We start from the raw sequence: 18,518 nt of genomic DNA, 5'->3' as shown, positions 1-18,518 counted from the left end.
ACATTTCACCATAGTGAATGTTTTCTAGTATGCTGGGGCGCTTGCCTGCCGTGACCGTGTACAAGTTAACCTCTACAGGTGGAAGGAGGGCCTTTATAGGAATACCTGGCGCCTGGAAGGCGAAAGATTGGGGGTTGGCAAAAGAAAACAAAAGATTGGGGCTGAACCCAGACAGTGACACACCACCGGGAAAACATTCATCATGCAGCACATTTCACAATATCCCTACATCTGCGGTTCTCCCTCCGCTCTGTCCGCTCTAGTGCTAGAAGCTGGTCTCCTCCCACTCGCGCACGATTGGCCATTTGAGATTCAACGCTGCCTGGACGTGCCGTGCTGATCACGTGATAGTACGTCTGTGCCGAAGCTAAGGAGTTTTCCTCTAATAGGAACTACCACCGGTACTGTTGACGTTCCTGGACCTGCAGGGTGAGCTGGACAGGAGTGGATGGGAAGGGGTTTGGTTTTGGGTTCATGGGTAAGGGTATGCGTACACCGATTGGTAGAGGCTTTGCGACTAATGAGGGGGTTGTGGTAGAAGGTCAGCGGTGGAGGTTCGAGGGTCTGGGAGACGATCGGTAGGAAAGGCCTGAGGTCTGGGTTGGGGAGATAGTATGCTGGATGGCTGGCTGCTCAGTGTCGGAAGATGCTGGGGTGGAGGAGGTGTAGTTGGGAAACTCAGGGGGAGAACGAGGGTTCTGGGAGTGAGGTTTGGGACAGAGTTTGGGTGGTTGCATGTTTAAGAATACAGTGCCATCTTAAAGATTTGGGGGGCCCTGGGCAATACATTTTTTTAGAACAACTTTTAATTGTATTACCCGTTTTCTGCTAATCTCTGAACTGCATTTCCAAATAATATTGACATATTTGTAAAGGTTTGTGTTGCAAAAATACACAGAAGCAAGGTAAATAGACATTTCAGGTGCGCAGGGGTAGTTGCCCTGGGTATTTGCCCGCTTTGCCTATGCCTTAAAATGTCTCTGTAAGAAGGGCTCCTGGAAGGATGCTAAGGCTGTGAGATGAGTGGTAAAGAATTTGGGTTGGGTCGTGTTGAGGACCTAAGGGAGTCTGCGTAGGGGGCTGACTGTCGTTTGGAGGCGAAGTGGGGCAGGAAGGAGTTCCAGGATATATTTAACGGGGGTGGCTGATTGGTCTAGGAGTGACTGTGGTCCAGTGAAATTAGATTTGTAGGATAAACTTAGGAGAAAGGGGTTGGAATCGATCTAGAGATGATGGAGATGCAAGATCAGGTTTGTAAATGCAGTGGCGGCTTAATAATGTTGTCATTTGGCATTTGTATGGTGCACAATTTGCCAATAGCAAGGCTATGCAGTATTTTTAGGTCTCGCCTGACCAGCGCTTTAGCGCTGCTCTGGCGAGACTTATAGTAAGCGCGTTTTGGAAGTGCAAACAGTGGCTTTGCAGGCCTCCAACTACAGTGCATGTGACCCGTCCGGGCGCGCGCACCATTTGGAGTCCTGCAACCACTTGTTTGCTTTCACTTATGATCTGCTGCGCTCGCGGGCACCCTCACGATTACTTTCACTTTCGTGGTGCAGCCGCATAGCTCGCGGGCACCCTCGCGATCACTTTCGCCGCGATTATGTTTTCCAGATATTTAAAAATCGTTCTTGTCAGAAATGGAGGGCGCACAGCATTAATGACTCTTACTGCTTACTTATCACAGTGCACTGTTTGGCGGTAGTCATTATATTCCTGTGGTGAGGTGATCGGCCGTCCTGCCAAGACAATGGATCTGTGTCTCCTTTTCTTATGGTTAAATGGGAGCGCGTCAAAGCCAGGACATGACTCATTTTTTAGGAGACATATGAAACTAGAGGAAATCAGTTTTTTCTGGGCATTTTTGGGGGGTGAAAATATATAAAGCAGTGACCTTTATTTTGAAACTACTGATAATAAGGGTGCATGTTTTCTGTTGACTGCCTGAGGCAGCTCCCGGCCAGCAACGACCGTCTCCCAGATGAAGTCGTCGACTTTGCAGTAGCGTGTCCGTGGCTAGGGTGGGTTTATTTATGTTCGATCAGAAAACCCAAATAACTGCTCCCCCATTTATTGATTCTTTAGAAATACAGACGTATGCCCAAGTAGGAACCATTGAGTGAGTTACCGGTATTTTAAATTACATTTGTTTTTTTGAAATCCTATTTTGAAACTATATTATAATATTGAAGACCTCTTTCCTTTATTACAACAAGCATTTGCAATGCATTAGGTCTCGCATTTACGCGAGTTTGAGCTATTGACATTGCAAATAACAATGCCTATTGGCATTGTCATTTACAATGCCAATAGCTTTAACTCGTGTAACTGCGAGACCTATTGCATTGCAAATGCTTGTTCTAAGTTGTGTGTCTTCATCGGTTGTTGTTGATTGTCATTTGAGATTGTACTGAGATTTCTGGATTAATGTGTTTTTGCCCATATCAAACTAAAGGCCCATGGGAAGAATACTCTGGACAATCCCTTTCCACAATAGACACTAGGGGCTGTGCACAGGGACCTACTAATGTGTTTTATTTTGTTGCTTACTGATGTCACTTATTCCTTGTAGCAGAACACTACGAATTTGCGAAACACAAAGTTCTAATTCATATCCTAAGCCCTTATTAATGTTGTCCACACCTCCTTAGTTATGCCCTGTCCCCACCTTATTCTTTCCACTTAAACCTTTGAACAACTCAGAAGGGTGTTGTGTTTTTTAGCCACAGCCTACTCCATAGGAACTTAAAATATGCAGAATTTACCATTGTTGTTCACACTGTTTGCAATAGCCCAGACTGTAAAATGGTGACCGTAGGAGAGGTATGTGGTAATAGTTACAGTGTCCAATTAAGGAAGTTTCTTACTTTCCTGCTTGTATAATGCTGTCTAGGTGTTAGAGTTCCCAGTACCATATGCCTGTGTCCTTTCTGATTAGCTTGGAGTATGACTGTGTTGTGTTGCTTAGTAACTAGGTTGCACGAGAATGTATGAGGCAACCTAGTAGAGAGAATGTTTTCACTCAATTGTACGTTCTTATTCTAGTGCATGTTTGGTGCCAGATCGTTACTCGTGGACGAAGATATGGTAGCGTCCACTTGCGCTCCTCAGGAATAAATTAATTATTGCATCAAGACTTGTTTCTGACCCTTTCTTCACTGGCGACGAGGGACCTGAGGAGCTGTGAACCTACGTGTTTAGGGAATTGCGCTGGATGTTATTTTACATTTTTTTGTGACTTTTGGTATCGTGGCGAAGTGTGGGGCACACCTTTGCTGCCTTCTTCGGGATTCTTACAACCTTGCTGGATGTTGTATTCGTTCTGGTTCTAGCAAGTACTTGGATTTGATTTGGATCAAATTGTTGAATCTGGACTGCTTCAAACATCGGAAGCGGACGCCGTTGAGGGATCGCATTATTCAGCTCCCTCAACGTTCCGGAGCTCATTGGCTTACCTGTCTTCCATTCTGGATTTCTGCTAGCGTGAGTGGCGTGTGACGTCCGTCCGTCTTGACGATCCTTATCCAGCGGAGCAACATCATCACGCGGGTCACGCTGCGTGACTTTTATCGGCCATTTTGGATTTCCATTGAAGCATACAACTGTTACCTAGCAACCAAGTTTCTGAGCTGTTTTCTTATCAATTCACGCAGCTCGTGTCAAAATATTACTAGCGGTTGAATTTTGACTGATTCTACATTTTGCTTTGCACTCCGCACTGCATCCCCTATTTTAGGTATTTTGAAACTTATATTTTGTGTTCTACACTACACGAGTGGAACTGTATTGTATTATTGAACTGTTTTGCATCGACCATCATGACTTCAGAGGGCTCAAGTACAAAATCAATCAACACTCCGAATTTCAGTATTTCTTCTCCTCAAACTTTTTGGTCCACTGGAGTTGAACCTCCTCTTAAGTGGTCTGAATGGAAAGCTTATTTTGTGAACTACATTGAAGCAGTTGATGAGGCCAAGAAAATGGCCCCTGAACAAAAGAAAAGATTGCTTTTGCATGCCCTTAGTCCTATTGGTCTCAACGCATTTCATCAACTGACTAATACTATAACGTCTGGAGATTTTAATGTTTTTGAAGTCGCCTTGTTGCAATTGGATAACTATTTTAAGCCTAAAGTGTGCATAGGTGTCACTAGACATCAATTCTTTTCAGAGAAAGCATGCTAAATCTGAAACTATTGATAATTATGTTTCTGAATTAAAAAGATTATCCCTTGATTGTAAATTTGGGGTCTTACATGACGATCTTATCAGAGATCAGGTCGTCATGCATACCTCCAATCCTGCAATTCAAGACAGATTGTGGGTGAATGGTGATGCCTCTTTGGATGACATACTTGCCATTGTAAGAAAAGCAGAAATTTCTGGTTGCTGTGCAATAGCTTTAAAAAATGATAGCCAAGATACAGCATTAGTAGGTAAAATTAACATACCTAATGACCACGGTAAGGGTTCGTTTAGATATAAGGATAAAACCTCTGTTGCTAAAGAACGTGCTAAATGCTATAGATGTAGAAGTTCGGATCATCTTGCTCATAGTAAGATTTGTCCTGCTATTAAGCAAAAATGTTCCAATTGCCGATTAATTGGTCATTTTTGGAAGGTTTGTAAGAGGAGGAGTTCCAAAGTTAAGTGTATTACGGACATGAATGGTCCAACGGATAATATGGACAACTCTATTCCTGATGCCACTGATATGATTTCTAATGATGATTTATCCACAAATTTCAAAAGTAACTTGATGTTGAATATTGATTATGTAGCCTGTACCAACAAACCTGTTTGTAACATGATTATTGGTGGTGTAAATGTGGATATTATTGTCGATTCAGGGTCCCCTTACACCATCCTTGAGGAAAAGCTATGGAGAAGTCAATTTATTAGTAAGGTTGGTGAATATTTATTGGAACCTGATGTTCACCCAGAAGGTTACGGTGGTGAAAAAATCGATCTCATAGGTTGCAGGTGGTTTGTTTTCGAATTCAAGAACAGACGTAGTCATGGAAAATTGTACGTTGCCAAGAATGGTCCACCTGTTTTAGGTTGGTTAGACCAGAAATTGCTACATATTATTTTGAATCCTAACAGCAAAGAGCAGGTTTTGATTGTTAACGAAGAGTCCTCATTGGGGGAAGATATCAATAAACAGTTTCCTTCTGTTTTCATTAACAATCTGGGTAAATTACGTGGTTTCGAACACCAAATACGTCTTAAAGAGAACGCCATCCCCAAAGTTCATCATTGTCGCAATGTACCTATTTTGATTAAAGATGATGTAGCCAAAGAACTTGAGAAACTTGTGTCTGCGAAGTAATAGAGCCCATAGAGGCTTCGGAGTGGATTTCTCCGGTTGTTATTGACAGGCAATCAAATGGAAAAATCAGACTCTGTGTCGATCTTTGCCATCTTAATAACAACATCATAATCGATCGGTTTCCCCTACCAAAAATTAATGAGATGGTAAGTTGCCTCATGAGAGCCAAGTGGTTTTCCACTATCGACCTCTCATCAGCCTGTCATCAAATTTCCTTGTCTCAAGATTCTAAACATCTCACGTCATTCATAACTCCATTTGGATGTTATCAATTTGCCCGCATGCCCTTCGACCTTGCTTCGGCTGCAGCTGTTTTTCAGCATTTGATGTTTCATTTGTTTAACAAAGTGGAAGGAGTAACATTCTTCCAAGATTAAATCTTGATTTATGGTGGGGCTAAGGAAGAACATGACTCTAGGCTCATTAAAGTTTTGAGCAGCCTAGAAAGTAAAGGGCTTACCATTGAATTTTCAAAGTGTAAATTTGCATGTGAAAGTGTGACATATTTGGGTCACGTTATTGATCACAATGGTGTCAGACCAAAACCTTCCTTGGTTTCATCAATTGAGAGTGTACCAACTCCTACCAGCAAGGATGATGTCAGATCCTTCTTGGGCATGGCGGAGTTCTGTGCTAAATATGTTCCTAATTTTGCAGATAAATGTTTCAACATTCGCCAACTGCTTAAAAAGAATGTGAGTTTTTTATGGTCGAATGAGTGTGAGAGAGATTTTAAAGCTATTAAAGCTGCCATTGCAGGTGCAACTAGACTCAGTAGTTTTGATCCTGCTGCTGAAAGTATTGTAACTACTGACGCTAGTAATAAGGGATTGGGTGCGGTGTTATCACAATTAGATTCCAAAGGCAAAGAACATATTATTGCATTTGCCTCTAGGTCTCTTTCTCCGTGTGAGGAAAAATATCCAATCATTGAAAGAGAAGCCTTAGCATGTGCCTGGGGTCTCGATCATTTTAAATCGTTCACATGGGGAAAAATGTGCACATTAAGATGTGACCACAAACCTTTAGTTAAAATTTTGACTAGTGAAAGCTCTTCTAACATTTCTTCAAGACTTGCTAGAATTTCAATGCGGATGCAGAACCTTACTTACAAAATTGTCTATACCCCTGGCAAGTATAATTTTGTTGCTGATTTTCTTTCTAGAATGCCAGTTATGTTAGAGAAATGTGAGAATGACAAATGGAATGATTTTCAAGTGACATTAATTCATGACCAAGGTCGTTCTGCAATTAACAAGATCAAATGGGAAACTGAATTTCGATGTGATGAAATTCTGATTAAAGTGATGTCCTTTGTGTTAAATGTTTGGCCCCGTAAAGACAGTCTTCCTGATATGATTAAACCTTTTTGGGAGGTTAGATCTGAACTTTCTTTTTGTGATGGTTTTTTGTTGAGAGGAGAGAGAATTGTACCTCCTCTGAATCTCCGTTCTTGTATTATTGAATTGTGTCATGAGGGTCATTCCGGCATAACTAGAACCAAATCTGTGCTTAAGAAATTATTCTGGTGGCCGGGATTGGATATTGAAACCGAAAGAATTGTCAGAAATTGTACAGCTTGTGGCAACTCTGATAAGTCTTTAAAGACCTTCAGGCCCCCAATGTGTGACACTTTAGTTGCTAAAGAACCATGGGATACTGTTGCCATCGACATTTTGGGGCCTATAAGAGACCAATGTAACGATTCACAGAAGTATGTTATTGTGCTTATGGATTTATTCACTCGTTGGGCTGCTGTCAAGATTGTGGATAAGGCAGATACTGTTGCAGTTCTTGAGTTTTTAGCTGACATCTTTTCCTCTGAAGGTATTCCGGCATCCTTGATTAGTGACAATGGAGTACAGTTTGTATCTATGAAAGCTAAGAATTATTTTGCAATTCTGGGGATCTTTCACAGAACGACTTCTTTGTATAATCCCAGCGGAAATGGTATGGTTGAAAGGTTCAAACGTGTGCTGAAAGGTATAATTCACATTGCAACCAGTGGTTCTCAAGATTGGATTACACAGATTGGTAAGACTGTTTGGGCCTATCGTGTGACTGCTACTGAGGCTACTGGGTTGCCTCCCTTTATTATTATGCAAGGCCGCAAACCCAGATCCAAATTTAATCCGGGCTGGTTGTGCCCTTCTGGTGCTGTTAGTTGGTCTAAAGATGAAGTGTGGGACAGAATGCAGTGCATTCATGGAAAAAGTAGAGATTATTTTAATTCCAAGCATTCCACCAAACCGATCATCATTGAGGTTGGTGCTTGGGTTAGGGTTAAAAAACCTGGATTTGTGTGCAAGGGTGAAAGTGCCTTCTTTGATGCTGAAGAAGTTGTTGAAGTTCTACAAAATGCTGTGAGATAATGAAAAAGGTGAGGTTTGAAATTTAAAAAGAATTGCCATGGATCATTCGATTCGACCAAATAGAACTAGTAGTAGTTCAGGTTGTTCTGAATGGTTGGAAGATGATATGGAGGTGGGACCTCATTCATCTGTTACTCCTAATCTTACAGAGAATACTACTGCGGAATCTTCTGTTGTTGAGGAGGGGGTTCTGGTGGTTCTGTCTGACTCTGCTGTGGCTGATTCAACTTTGAGTGAGAGCTCTGTGGGTGAAGACTTAAGTATTTCCTCTCACATATCAAAAACCTTTCCGTGAAACAAGGACTCCTACTTGGCTTAAAGAGTACGTGATAAATAATAGATTTTCCTTTTGTTTTTCTTCCCTCTCTTTTTAGTAAGTTTCCTTTTATGACTTGTTATATTATTTTCCTTTTTGTTATTGTACTGAGGGGGAAGTGTTGTGTTGCTTAGTAACTAGGTTGCATGAGAATGTATGAGGCAACCTAGTAGAGAGAATGTTTTCACTCAATTGTACGTTCTTATTCTAATGCATGTTTGATGCCAGATCGTTACTGGTGGACGAAGATACGGTAGCGTCCACCTGCGCTCCTCAGGAATAAATTAATTATTGCATCAAGACTTGTTTCTGACACTTTCTTCAGACTGCCCCCAGTCAAGTGGTTACGGTGTCTACCACTAGTACAGCCTTTTTAATAAAATCAAAGTATGCATGTTTCCTATGATGTCCTCGAAAGCTTTATCTTGTCTGACGTGCCACACGGACTCGATGCCACTCACTTTGGCGTTTCCGAAATTTGCACATTTGATCATATTAGTTAAGAGTGTCGAAATTAAGAGAAGAGCCAGGTCTATCAACCTGTGTAGCAGAGAGATGTTTTGAACATAGCTGCCAGGTTTCCAAGGTCCTTGCTAGTCCCATGGTTTTTTCTTAGAATTCTAGGACTTGTCTTGGTTTTATACTGGGTTAAATATTACTAAAAGTCCTATAATTGTAAGGAAAAAAAACAGGACTGGCCTAACTAGCCAGGCATGGACTTGGGAATCTTGGCAGCTATGTTTGAGGGCTTTGTGCTGATACGAACTACAATATCAGGAGTGGTGGCAGGTGGCTTCCCCGTTTGATGGCCCAGAAATGCTCATCTGCTGAGGCTGGTTGTTTTTCATGGTACTGAGGACACTTGTGGGTCTGCCCCTCAACCATCTCTAATATCGAATAATTGTCCAGCATCTGCTCTTCGGGTCTGGCTACAGCTTTAGTTGTCTGGCAAGTCCGACAATTCAGACTATTCCAGGCCCCCAAAGCGATAAGATTGGTTTTGGCGGCGGGCAATAGTAATTTTTAATGTATATTGCATTATTAATGAACTGTTGTTGTGGTCATCTCTGAATTAGCCAGATAGCGCCACTTTGTGGCGCACTGTCACAAGTGCTGGTGTTGTCAATTAAATTCTGGTGCCGAGCATTGGGAAACTAGCGCGTCAAATAAAGCACTAGACAACACACAACATACTTGATGCAATATACAGAAAAGATCTGTAAACATCGGGGCATTGGAGGGACATTAATAAGCATTCCCTAGATGTGATCAGTAACTGGTGGTAAGCAGTAAAATCTTCCCGCCTGTAGCTCTAGAAGGCTTGTTCCTGGAAGGAATAAGCATTGGCAAAACCAATAGGGCTTGCGTTTGGGGACTATTACCTTTTGGAAACACCATTTGACGATGATACACAGAATCTTCAAGATGATGTACAGCATGGCCAAAAGTTAAAATGAAAAGGTCAGATGACGTGGCTGGCTACAACATTTCGTAGATACGCACATGCATCATCACCACACGTGAACACTTACAGTAACACAGGCACATTTTTTCTTTTTTTGATGTACCGATCCGCGTTGGATCGGCAAATAAAAAAAAAAAAAAGTAAAATTAAAGTAGTGCGAAAACACTTTTTATGGTCTAGAAGCTGTTAGCTATTTGCTCCATAGCCCTCCAAAAAAACATTAATAAAATATATATTTCTTAAAATGACCGAGTCAGTATGTATGGGGTGAAGGATGGTGAGCAACAGGGATTAGGCGTGTGGAGGAGAAAAGCAGAAAACAAGGGCGAGGCAACATGAAGGTGTGGGGGGAGTAAAAGCTGCATAGGGGGTTTTGGCGAAGGGTAGAAGCATACAATGGAAAGCATGCAGCACATGAGGGAGACAGCAACACGGGTACTTGGAGGGGCGGAAGCACAAGCGGGAGAGAGCTGGATGACACACACGATCATGTACTGCTCAGCCAACAAGAAAGAAGTAGCCCTTGAAAGTAAGCAGTGGAAGGATATAAGCCAGCCAATCGGAGAGAATGTGAAGAGGCTATGCCCCAGCAGAGGGAAAATACATACGATGGACAAGTTGGAACAAGGAAAGCGACTGAATAAGAAGCAAGCAAATGACTGACAAGCCAACCAATGGTATGCAATGGGCAGACATTCCACATTTTGCGGCATTCTTTATGCTGTGGGTAATATTAATTTACAGTAAAATAATGACTTGTATATTTACAGTGCTTTTACTCCCAAGCTGGGACATCATAGCACTAATAAAGACACGTCACTATTCTCCTGATGCAGCCAAGATACTGCTCTTCGACTAGTTTCACTCGCACAGACATTGCATTAACCAGGTGGGGGTACCATGCCGCTAAAAAGTAATCGTTTCCCCAACGATTACTTAAGCTTATATTTAGTTTACATAGAAGGTTTGTGCTTTATACTTTATATGTGCTTGCAGGCAGGTGAAAGGCCAACTAAATAGGGGCAGAATATTTAGTTCTCTTTAGCCAGTTCTCAGCCAGTTCCTTATTTTGATGCCCTTCAACCGCTGGTCATTTGTCAATGTTTAGAAAAGTGAACATGCTCTTAGGTGCACGTGGTGTGTAATGTTTCTATGTTCTTAATTATTTACATAAAAGCAAAGACATGCAGCTGGTGTTGACAAAGTCCTTTTTAAGTGAAGAGTGATGCATTTCAAACATCATCTGTTCCATAATCTTACTCCAGACCAAAATGCAGAATAACGTGCTACTACAATGGACAAGCAAGAGATTGCAGAAGCAGGGCCATTGTTCCCTGTGAAGAAAGGGATGTACTCTATGCGCGACATGCGAGGACACCAAATGGCGAAGCTGACCAAAGGAAGCGGGAAGAGCTGTGGCACGTGGTCCTGTAGTGGAGGCCGTGCAATAGTGCTGTTGGTTATGTATTGCTGGGCACACGGAAGCCCCGCGTGCCCTTCATTCTCTTGTGTCCCTCCAGAAGTTCCTGGCGGCTCCTGGGCGGTGGTTGGATGTTCCAGTTCAGACGGCCTTCACGATTTTGTCCAAAACAAGCACAAGCAGAAATTTCACTTGATTTTAGACAAGGCTTTTACCGCTAAATGTGCTGCTGACAGGAAGCATGTGTCAATGTGGAATATTTTTCTCTTTCCCAGTTCAGCAGCTATGCACAAACTTCAAAGAACTGCTCCTGAATCACCTTGCTGAATGTCATCTTTTCTTCTCTCTGCGGCTAGTAGCATCTGCCTGGTAGCAGTCACTCTGTCACTAATGTAAACATTGCACCTTTTCAATAAAGCCTCTGCTGAATAACAAACCCAGTGGTGGAGTGATGGATGAACTGGCAAAGGGCCAAGTGTTGATCACCAGTGAGCAAGGGGGGCTAGGGGGGCAGAGGAGCTCTGTCTGCTGGAGTGGTTAGAGTGGCTTGGGGGGGGGGGGAGAAGTACACAGCGGAGAGCGAACAAACATAAAGCACAGGGGTAATTTGAGGGTAGTGATAGACAAGCACAACAGGAAGAGAGCTAGAAAACCTGCATTTGATGGAGTACTTAACCAAAAAGAAAAAAATGTAACTCCTTAAAAGAGAGCAGTGGAAGGACACAAGTCACACAGTCAATAGGGTGATAAAGAAGCTGTGCTCAAGGGAGGGCCACGCACAAGATGGACAAAGAAACCCCCAAAGAAGGAAGCAAATGAGAGCGAGAATAAAGCCAACCCATGGTAAGCAGTGGACTGGCTTTAAGCCCTGTAAATTCTTGGTAAATCCACAGTAGGTCTTTCGCAGCCAGACAGCTTATGCTGTCTGGTAGGCTCCACTTAAAAACGCATTGCAGAAGTACAGGGTTCAGCACCTCTAGATCCTTTCTCATAGATTTATTGTTCGTGTTCAGATCTATTTAACATCCCTGCTGCTTCCATTTATTCCAATCTTGCTCTTAGGACGTAAAGTCGTTTTCCTAGAGCACTCGCAGTATTAAACGAGAGGCTGCGCCCCCACACAGAATGCAGAAGGCCAGCTACGCTGCAAGAGGTCAACCAAAATCACATGTCAAAGACCTTGATAGGATAAACTGCAAAACTAAATGAAATTAGAAACTTCAACTTTAGAATATAGCCTGTCTTCTGTGAGCATATGAAGCCATATTTATGCATATGTCTGCCCGTCTTTTATCTCTCCCGCCTATTTTTCCTTTACCCTCTCTTTTTATCATATTCTCTTCCTCCCTCCTATTCTTAGGTCTCTCTCTCTACCACTCTCGCCATATTGCTCTCTTCAATCTCTCCTTATTCCTCGTCTCTCCTCTTTCCCTCGTGTCTGTCTTGCCTTCTCTCTCCTTTTCTCTCAGCCTGCCACCTCTCTCTCACTGTTGGTTGTGCATTTTCTCCAACTCCCTCCATTCTCTATTTTGTTACAACTCCATTTTCTTGCCTTCACACTTTTTTTGCTCTTTCTTTTGCTCACTCCCGTGCTCTCGCCCTCTTTCTCTACCCTTTTCATTCCCTCCCTTTTCTGTCTTCTCTACTTCTCTGTCCCACCATGTCTCCCTCTCTTCTGTCCCTAACTCCCACCTGTGTCTCTCACTCTCCACATGGATTGCGTATAACTCTAAATATGATTTTTTTCAGCTAGACTTGCAGTTGCTCCCAAATGTGAAGTGTTATGAACATGTTTTGCTTTCTAAGTGAAATACAAATAGGTTCTAGTGCAGTAACAAGCTAGCTCATTGCATGTATTTACTGGTAAATGTGTCCATTGCCTTGACTTTTCCTAAGTGTATTTTATCATCTTGAAGCCAATATGCAACAAATAATAACTCTCCAGTTAACAAGTTGACTTTAGTCATTGCCTGCCAATGTTTGTGTGCATTGGCACCTTGAAGCAGTCTTATTGGCTTTTCCCAATGACTGTCGCACTTGCTCATCCAGTGGCAAGTGTGCGCATAATCAGATTTCCACACGCAGAACATTGACACTCTTAAAGTAAGCTCTTCTGTTATGAGAGGCTGCTAGTCTGAGACTTGATGGACAACCCGATGAAGACACTGGGGCTCCAAGAAAGTCTCAACGGGGTAGGCTGGGTTTCTAGGTGGGTTAAAGGGGGAGAAGGTTTTGGGCAAGTAGAGGCTTAGTGGGGCTGCTGGATTCTATGAGTAGTTCAGTGGATCGGCTAGTGGTCATTAAAGGAGCAGGCAGGAACAATAGGATTAGGTGAGAAGTTCAGTGTTGGAAGCTGGGGTCAGGAGGAGGCTAAGCAACTTGAGTCTGCAGAGTGGGAGATTCTCAGTGAGTGAAACCTGGGAGTATGGAAACCCCTCCGTGCTGCAAAGACCTCCTGCATATGCATGGCCCTCAGTCATAGGAGGCTCTGGTTTCTGGTAGTAGTTTAGTGACAAGAGGGTTGCAGGGATAGAATCTGTATGAGGTGAGTTCTGTGTGGAAGAGACTCAGTCGGGGAAGTGTGGCTGTAAAGGAGATGTTTGGTGGGTTGAGGGTAGTGGCTGAGGCACTTACTTACTTCCCTGCTCTTTGAACAACCCTCTTGCTCTCATTCTAGATGACTGTGCACAACCTGTACATCTTTGACCGAAACGGTATCTGTCTGCACTACAGCGAGTGGAATCGCAAGAAGCAAGCCGGGATCTCTAAAGATGAGGTAAATCAGCTAGCCTGAAACAAGAGCACACATGATGAGCCATCGGAGGAGGTGGCCAAACATTGTGTGCAGAAGAGAGAAGTATGTGTAGGCTGTGAGTGATCTGTGTGTGTGCTAAACTCACCAAACCTTCTAAAACGGAGGTGGTGACAGCTTCTGCACAAGGTAGGGGTATGTGCAGGTCAGTGAGGAATCCACCAGTCTCCCCACAGACTGTACTGGAGATTCCTTCTTAGTTAAGGACCTTTAAGAGCGAGAAATGACTAGGCATATGTTGTAGAGTAGAACAATGTTCATGTAGATGGGAAGGATAAGCTGACTAGCAGACGTTAGTCAACAAAGTAAGGACCATCTTCTACCCTATGATGAGGGAGGAATTTTGGCCCAGATTTGCTCGGGCAATAAGGAACACGCCCTCAACAGATCAGTAGCATTGAGGTGTCTTCAGTCAAGTTTGGAAGGAGAGAACGGGTCTCGGTGATGATTAAGGAGAAGGTTATTCTGCTAGATGGATAGGAGAATGGATTACTTGCCGCCTTAAGATGGCTACGAATGAGATGCCCATACACAAATCGCTCTAGAGGATGAGCACCCAACCGGCCTGTATTGTACAAGATTGACGGCAGTACAAGAGGAACAGGTACTAGTCATCTTAAAAATGGGGAAAGGTCGGTGTCGGGGCACAGATTTGCCAGGAGAAGGGTGATTGACATCTCAATGATTAGCATAACTATGAAGACTTCATTAAGGATCAGTGTACAAGACTGTGAGGGAGTCGGCTGGCAAGATGGATAGTCATTGATAGTTAAAGGGAGAGACAGAGTCACACAAGCTTTTCTGCTACCTGAAATTTGGCTCAAATATATCAGGAGTGATAGGATTGAAACCATCTCTAAGGGCAAGGTTAAGGCGCCAGATGGGGCTAAATTGTAGTGAAGCAAATGTGCACAAGCCGAGTTCGCCTTTAGTCCCCCCTACTGAGGAAGAGTGACCGGTCAAGTTCACTATTAATGGACTCCTCCTCATATGAACCAAAGGCACATGCACTTTTTGCAATTCTTTAGTAAAATACACTTGACCCTAAGGTACCTTTTGTAGTAGGGACCCTTAGTCTCAGAGAATATCAACAGTGCACAAAAAACATAGGTCTAAAATATATTTTCCAGTTATCTACTGGTTTTATATTTCAAAATACACACAGTTTTACGGTATTGAAGTTGCTCTTCTTGAGGTCACTATACACTATTTAACAGCGCATGTCCATAGTAGTTCAAAATCAAAACAATAGGCCATCTTAAAAAAAAGATAAAACAAACAGCGATACTGCGAAACGTGTGATAAATGTATTTATTTTCTCTTCTGACCTTTTATTAGGAAGAAAAACCACTATATGCCTTTGTTTAGTGGTGAGATGAAGAGCAGCAGGGTCTATTTCCAGTGAATGTGAAGGAGATAAGAGATCTGAATTGTCCTTGTTACTTCTCCACTGATTGGTGGCTGCATCTGCTGGCTTCTGTGTTGATTTTTTTGTGTATGCTCCCTTCTCACGTGTACGTTTTCTCTGTCCTGGGCAGGAGTACAAGCTGATGTATGGTATGCTCTTCTCCATCCGGTCTTTTGTCAGCAAGATGTCTCCTGTTGACATGTATCCTTTGCATCTGTGAGGTAACGGAGCAGAATTAAAAGGGGACAGGGAAACGTCTTTAAGGATCAAGAAAAAAGAACCCATGATAAATGAAGTCCACTCTGTCGACTTTGCTATTTAAAACAGAGCAATGCTTGATCTATAGGGGTGCTCTACCATCATGACAACTATGTTGCGTAACACGAGGCAATGGCAGGTTTGGTATCCTGGTATCAATCTACCAAAGCTCAGACATTTTAAATATTTTACCTATGCTTAACATTATCAATACCCATTACCATATTGCTAGGTGTAGTTGGCTTAATCACTATTCAAGTAACCCGAGCCCTCGTGTTAGATGCGTGCGAGCACAATTTTCTCATTCTACCTCGGCCCACATGCCAAAGTATTTCAGTCCATATGCCAACACACAGAGCCCAACCAGCTATTACTGGTGACATGCTTAGTAACCGTCATCTGCTCAGGATTCATGGATGTCAGGTAGCATCTGCTACACCTGGTCTGATGTTGGGTACCAGTAGAACTGACTCTGCTATCCCTGCTCTCTGGGTTCATGAAGGCAGCAGACAAGAAAGCAAACAGAGCTCTAAGAGGCATGTTTACTTTTTGTTGTTTCCCTAAAATTAGAAACTGCTGAGGGGCTACAGGCGGGACAAGATGACAACCTTATGATGTAATTTGGCAACAAAGTATGCCGACCCCAGATGCAGTACACCTGGCAATTTACTGAATTGATGTTCACACTCAAAGTGAAAAGGGCAAGATTTCCAGTGCTATTTTCCCTCAAATCAAGTCTGAAAATATTCTGAAAGTTTTGACACCTCAACCCATTTGAGAAGGAAAAGCATGGGTATTGTTATATGAACACCCTTGGGCCCAACCAAGCTTGGAGTCAAAAAGGCGTGTTATTTCTCTCAACTTTAATCTTAATGGGAAGTGGGCGAGAGCCACAGTGCAAATTCTCTGATCAATTCAATCTTTGTACTCACTCTGTGTAATATAAATCTCTGTGTAAATGTTTACTATCAACACAAAGCTAACATTTGGCATTCGATGGGTCTACCTATGTTCCTGCAGGCTCTTGACATGCATTATTCCTACTTTGCTGTACTCCTGCCTGCTTCTTCCTCTTTTCACCGAAGCCTTTTCCAAACGATTTGCTGTTAAGGGCTCTTCTGTAAATGGGATGATCAGTGCATTCACTGACATTCCTGAAATTCTGAATACAATTGTATAATTTTAACTTCTCCTCGTAGGACGTATGGCAGCGCCTGTCCTCTTTGGTGCCTCTGTTTCATGTGCCCCTGGTAATAAAAGGCCATGAACCCCTTTCCATCTTCTGAGAAATGGATCCTTTGGAGGGATCCCAACCAATCCGAGATTTAAATTTTCTTCTAACCAGTGTTTGACATGAACGGGATCTAATGGGAATGATGTTCCCAGTTTATTTTTTAATTTAACAAGAACAGTTCCTGTTCCTTTTGTTAAAAAAGCAACAGTCCCTGGGCAGTTAATGCTGACCTTAGGGTGGCTGGAAGGGGGGGGCTCCTGTACTGTGAGGCTGGGAATGGCAGGCAGCCAAAGAACAAACAAGCTTCTCACAAGGATATCTGTTCCCTTAAAGAAATGTAATGTGTGCATTTGGTTACTCAGCAAATCTCAAGACTGCTTGGGAGCCAGTATGTTGCTTTGATTATCTGAAGTTGTTTGAAGTTTGTGGTGACAAAGATGTCATTTTGAGTGTTAATGTGTGGTTGTTGGCATCTGAGTTCTGGAGTGTGTATCTCATGTAGAAACTTGCAAAAAGGGTTTGCATTAGATGCAGTCTGGTTGCATATTATTGAGAGAATTTTTTTTTAGATGGAACTTGTTTTATCTTAAACATTAAATCTCTGCACATTTTCAACATCCCATTCTACATTGTGTGTAATGCAATTTTAAAATAATACATTATATTTTTTCAGTGCTTTTAGCTGCAGTCTGGGACCTTGTAGCACTATAAATACATCACAAATCCCCACTGTACCAACCAGGATTCAGGTCCACGACTGTCTTGTTGCACACATAGACATTACAGAGATGCTATTAGCCATTTGATCTTTTGTAAGGCAGTAGAGTGCATTTCCCAACCCCATTTCACTCATGATCGTAGTTCCCATAACTTTTTTAATGCACGCCAACCACTGCTTCTAAGCAGGCTGCATCTCCCTTCTTGTCTTCATTACTTAAAAGGGATGCCCTTTATGTTTCTTTTCGTCCTTAACAAGATTAATCCTCAGGAAGGATGGGTTTCTGGCCTTCCAGACTAGCAAGTACAAACTGCATTACTACGAGACCCCAACTGGACTAAAGATTGTCATGAACACAGACCTGAGTGTGACCAACGCACGTGACATTCTGCACCAAATCTACAGCAGTGTAAGGAATTTACACACAAGCGCTCACGTTCTCAGACGTCCCACTTTGAACCCCCATTCTCACTCATGTGATGTATCATTTCTTGTTCTTCTTGCAGATCTATGTGGAGTACGTGGTGAAGAACCCCCTCTGTAGCCTGTCCGACCCCATCCAAAGTGAACTCTTTCGTACAAAGCTGGACAACTACATACGCGGACTGCCATTCTTCTCTGCGAGGGCCGGGTGAAACAAGGCCGTTGATGGCCGGACCAAGGAGATTGATTTCTAACCCAGAGCTACAGTCCAGGAATAGCCAACAAATTGTCCAGCTAAACAGGGCCTCAATTCCTCCCATGAATGGACATTTTGGTGGGACTCTTGCCTAAGGCCAAATGTAGCACGGTCTTCCGGACAACACTGCTGCCATCGCCTTGTCAAAACAAGGACTGCTGTACATCCGGTGTCCAGGTTCTGTTTCTTAGAGTTCTCAGAATGTGCACTGTTGTAATGTATTAGAATAAACTTTGTGAAAAGTGTTTTGTATTGTGTATTGGGGGCTTGTACGTCAACAGAATCGCCCTGTTGGCTGAAACCTTTGATTGTTGTCATTAGTCAAGTTACTGGATTTCTGTCCCTCTTGTTCACGTCCCAATATCACAGAACAATCCACTCAATTATGCCAGTGCCAATCTTGTCCATTAAATACCGGCTCCCACCAGGATTGTAACCCACCAAGCACTTGAGCTCGACACACAGACTATGGAATAACCTCTTTACATTCTGAAGTAGAAAGGTT

At 42.8% G+C, this 18,518-nt stretch overlaps 1 protein-coding gene across 2 annotated transcripts; it reads left to right on the top strand.

Annotated features, from left to right (window-relative positions):
• Positions 1 to 307: 307 nt before the first annotated feature.
• On the top strand, positions 308 to 18,258 carry TRAPPC1 (trafficking protein particle complex subunit 1). 2 transcript variants are annotated; one of them, XM_085639571.1, is made up of 5 exons: positions 308 to 429; positions 13,582 to 13,680; positions 15,255 to 15,325; positions 17,605 to 17,743; positions 17,841 to 18,258. In XM_085639571.1, the coding sequence occupies exons 2-5, from the start codon at positions 13,582 to 13,584 to the stop codon at positions 17,967 to 17,969; spliced, it is 438 nt and encodes a 145-aa protein (XP_085495697.1). In that variant the 5' UTR covers positions 308 to 429; the 3' UTR covers positions 17,970 to 18,258. The 2 variants fall into 2 exon arrangements, with proteins under 2 accessions (XP_085495697.1, XP_085495696.1); XM_085639570.1 differs by lacking the exon at positions 308 to 429 and adding an exon at positions 432 to 478.
• Positions 18,259 to 18,518: the final 260 nt, after the last annotated feature.

This window comes from Triturus cristatus, chromosome 12 (genome assembly GCF_964204655.1).
Source record: "Triturus cristatus chromosome 12, aTriCri1.1, whole genome shotgun sequence".
In the NCBI taxonomy this organism is placed as follows: Eukaryota; Metazoa; Chordata; class Amphibia; order Caudata; family Salamandridae; genus Triturus; species Triturus cristatus.
This window is presented reverse-complemented; position numbering and strand designations above follow the sequence as displayed.

Bases quoted from the DNA above. Each gene is read 5' to 3' on its own strand.
- TRAPPC1 (XM_085639570.1), top strand. From the start codon at position 449: ATGGGAAGGGGTTTGGTTTTGGGTTCATGG. The intron at 479-13,581 runs GTAAGGGTATGC...CTCTCATTCTAG, and splicing joins GTTTGGTTTTGGGTTCATGG to ATGACTGTGCACAACCTGTA. The intron at 15,326-17,604 runs GTATCCTTTGCA...ATTAATCCTCAG, and splicing joins AAGATGTCTCCTGTTGACAT to GAAGGATGGGTTTCTGGCCT.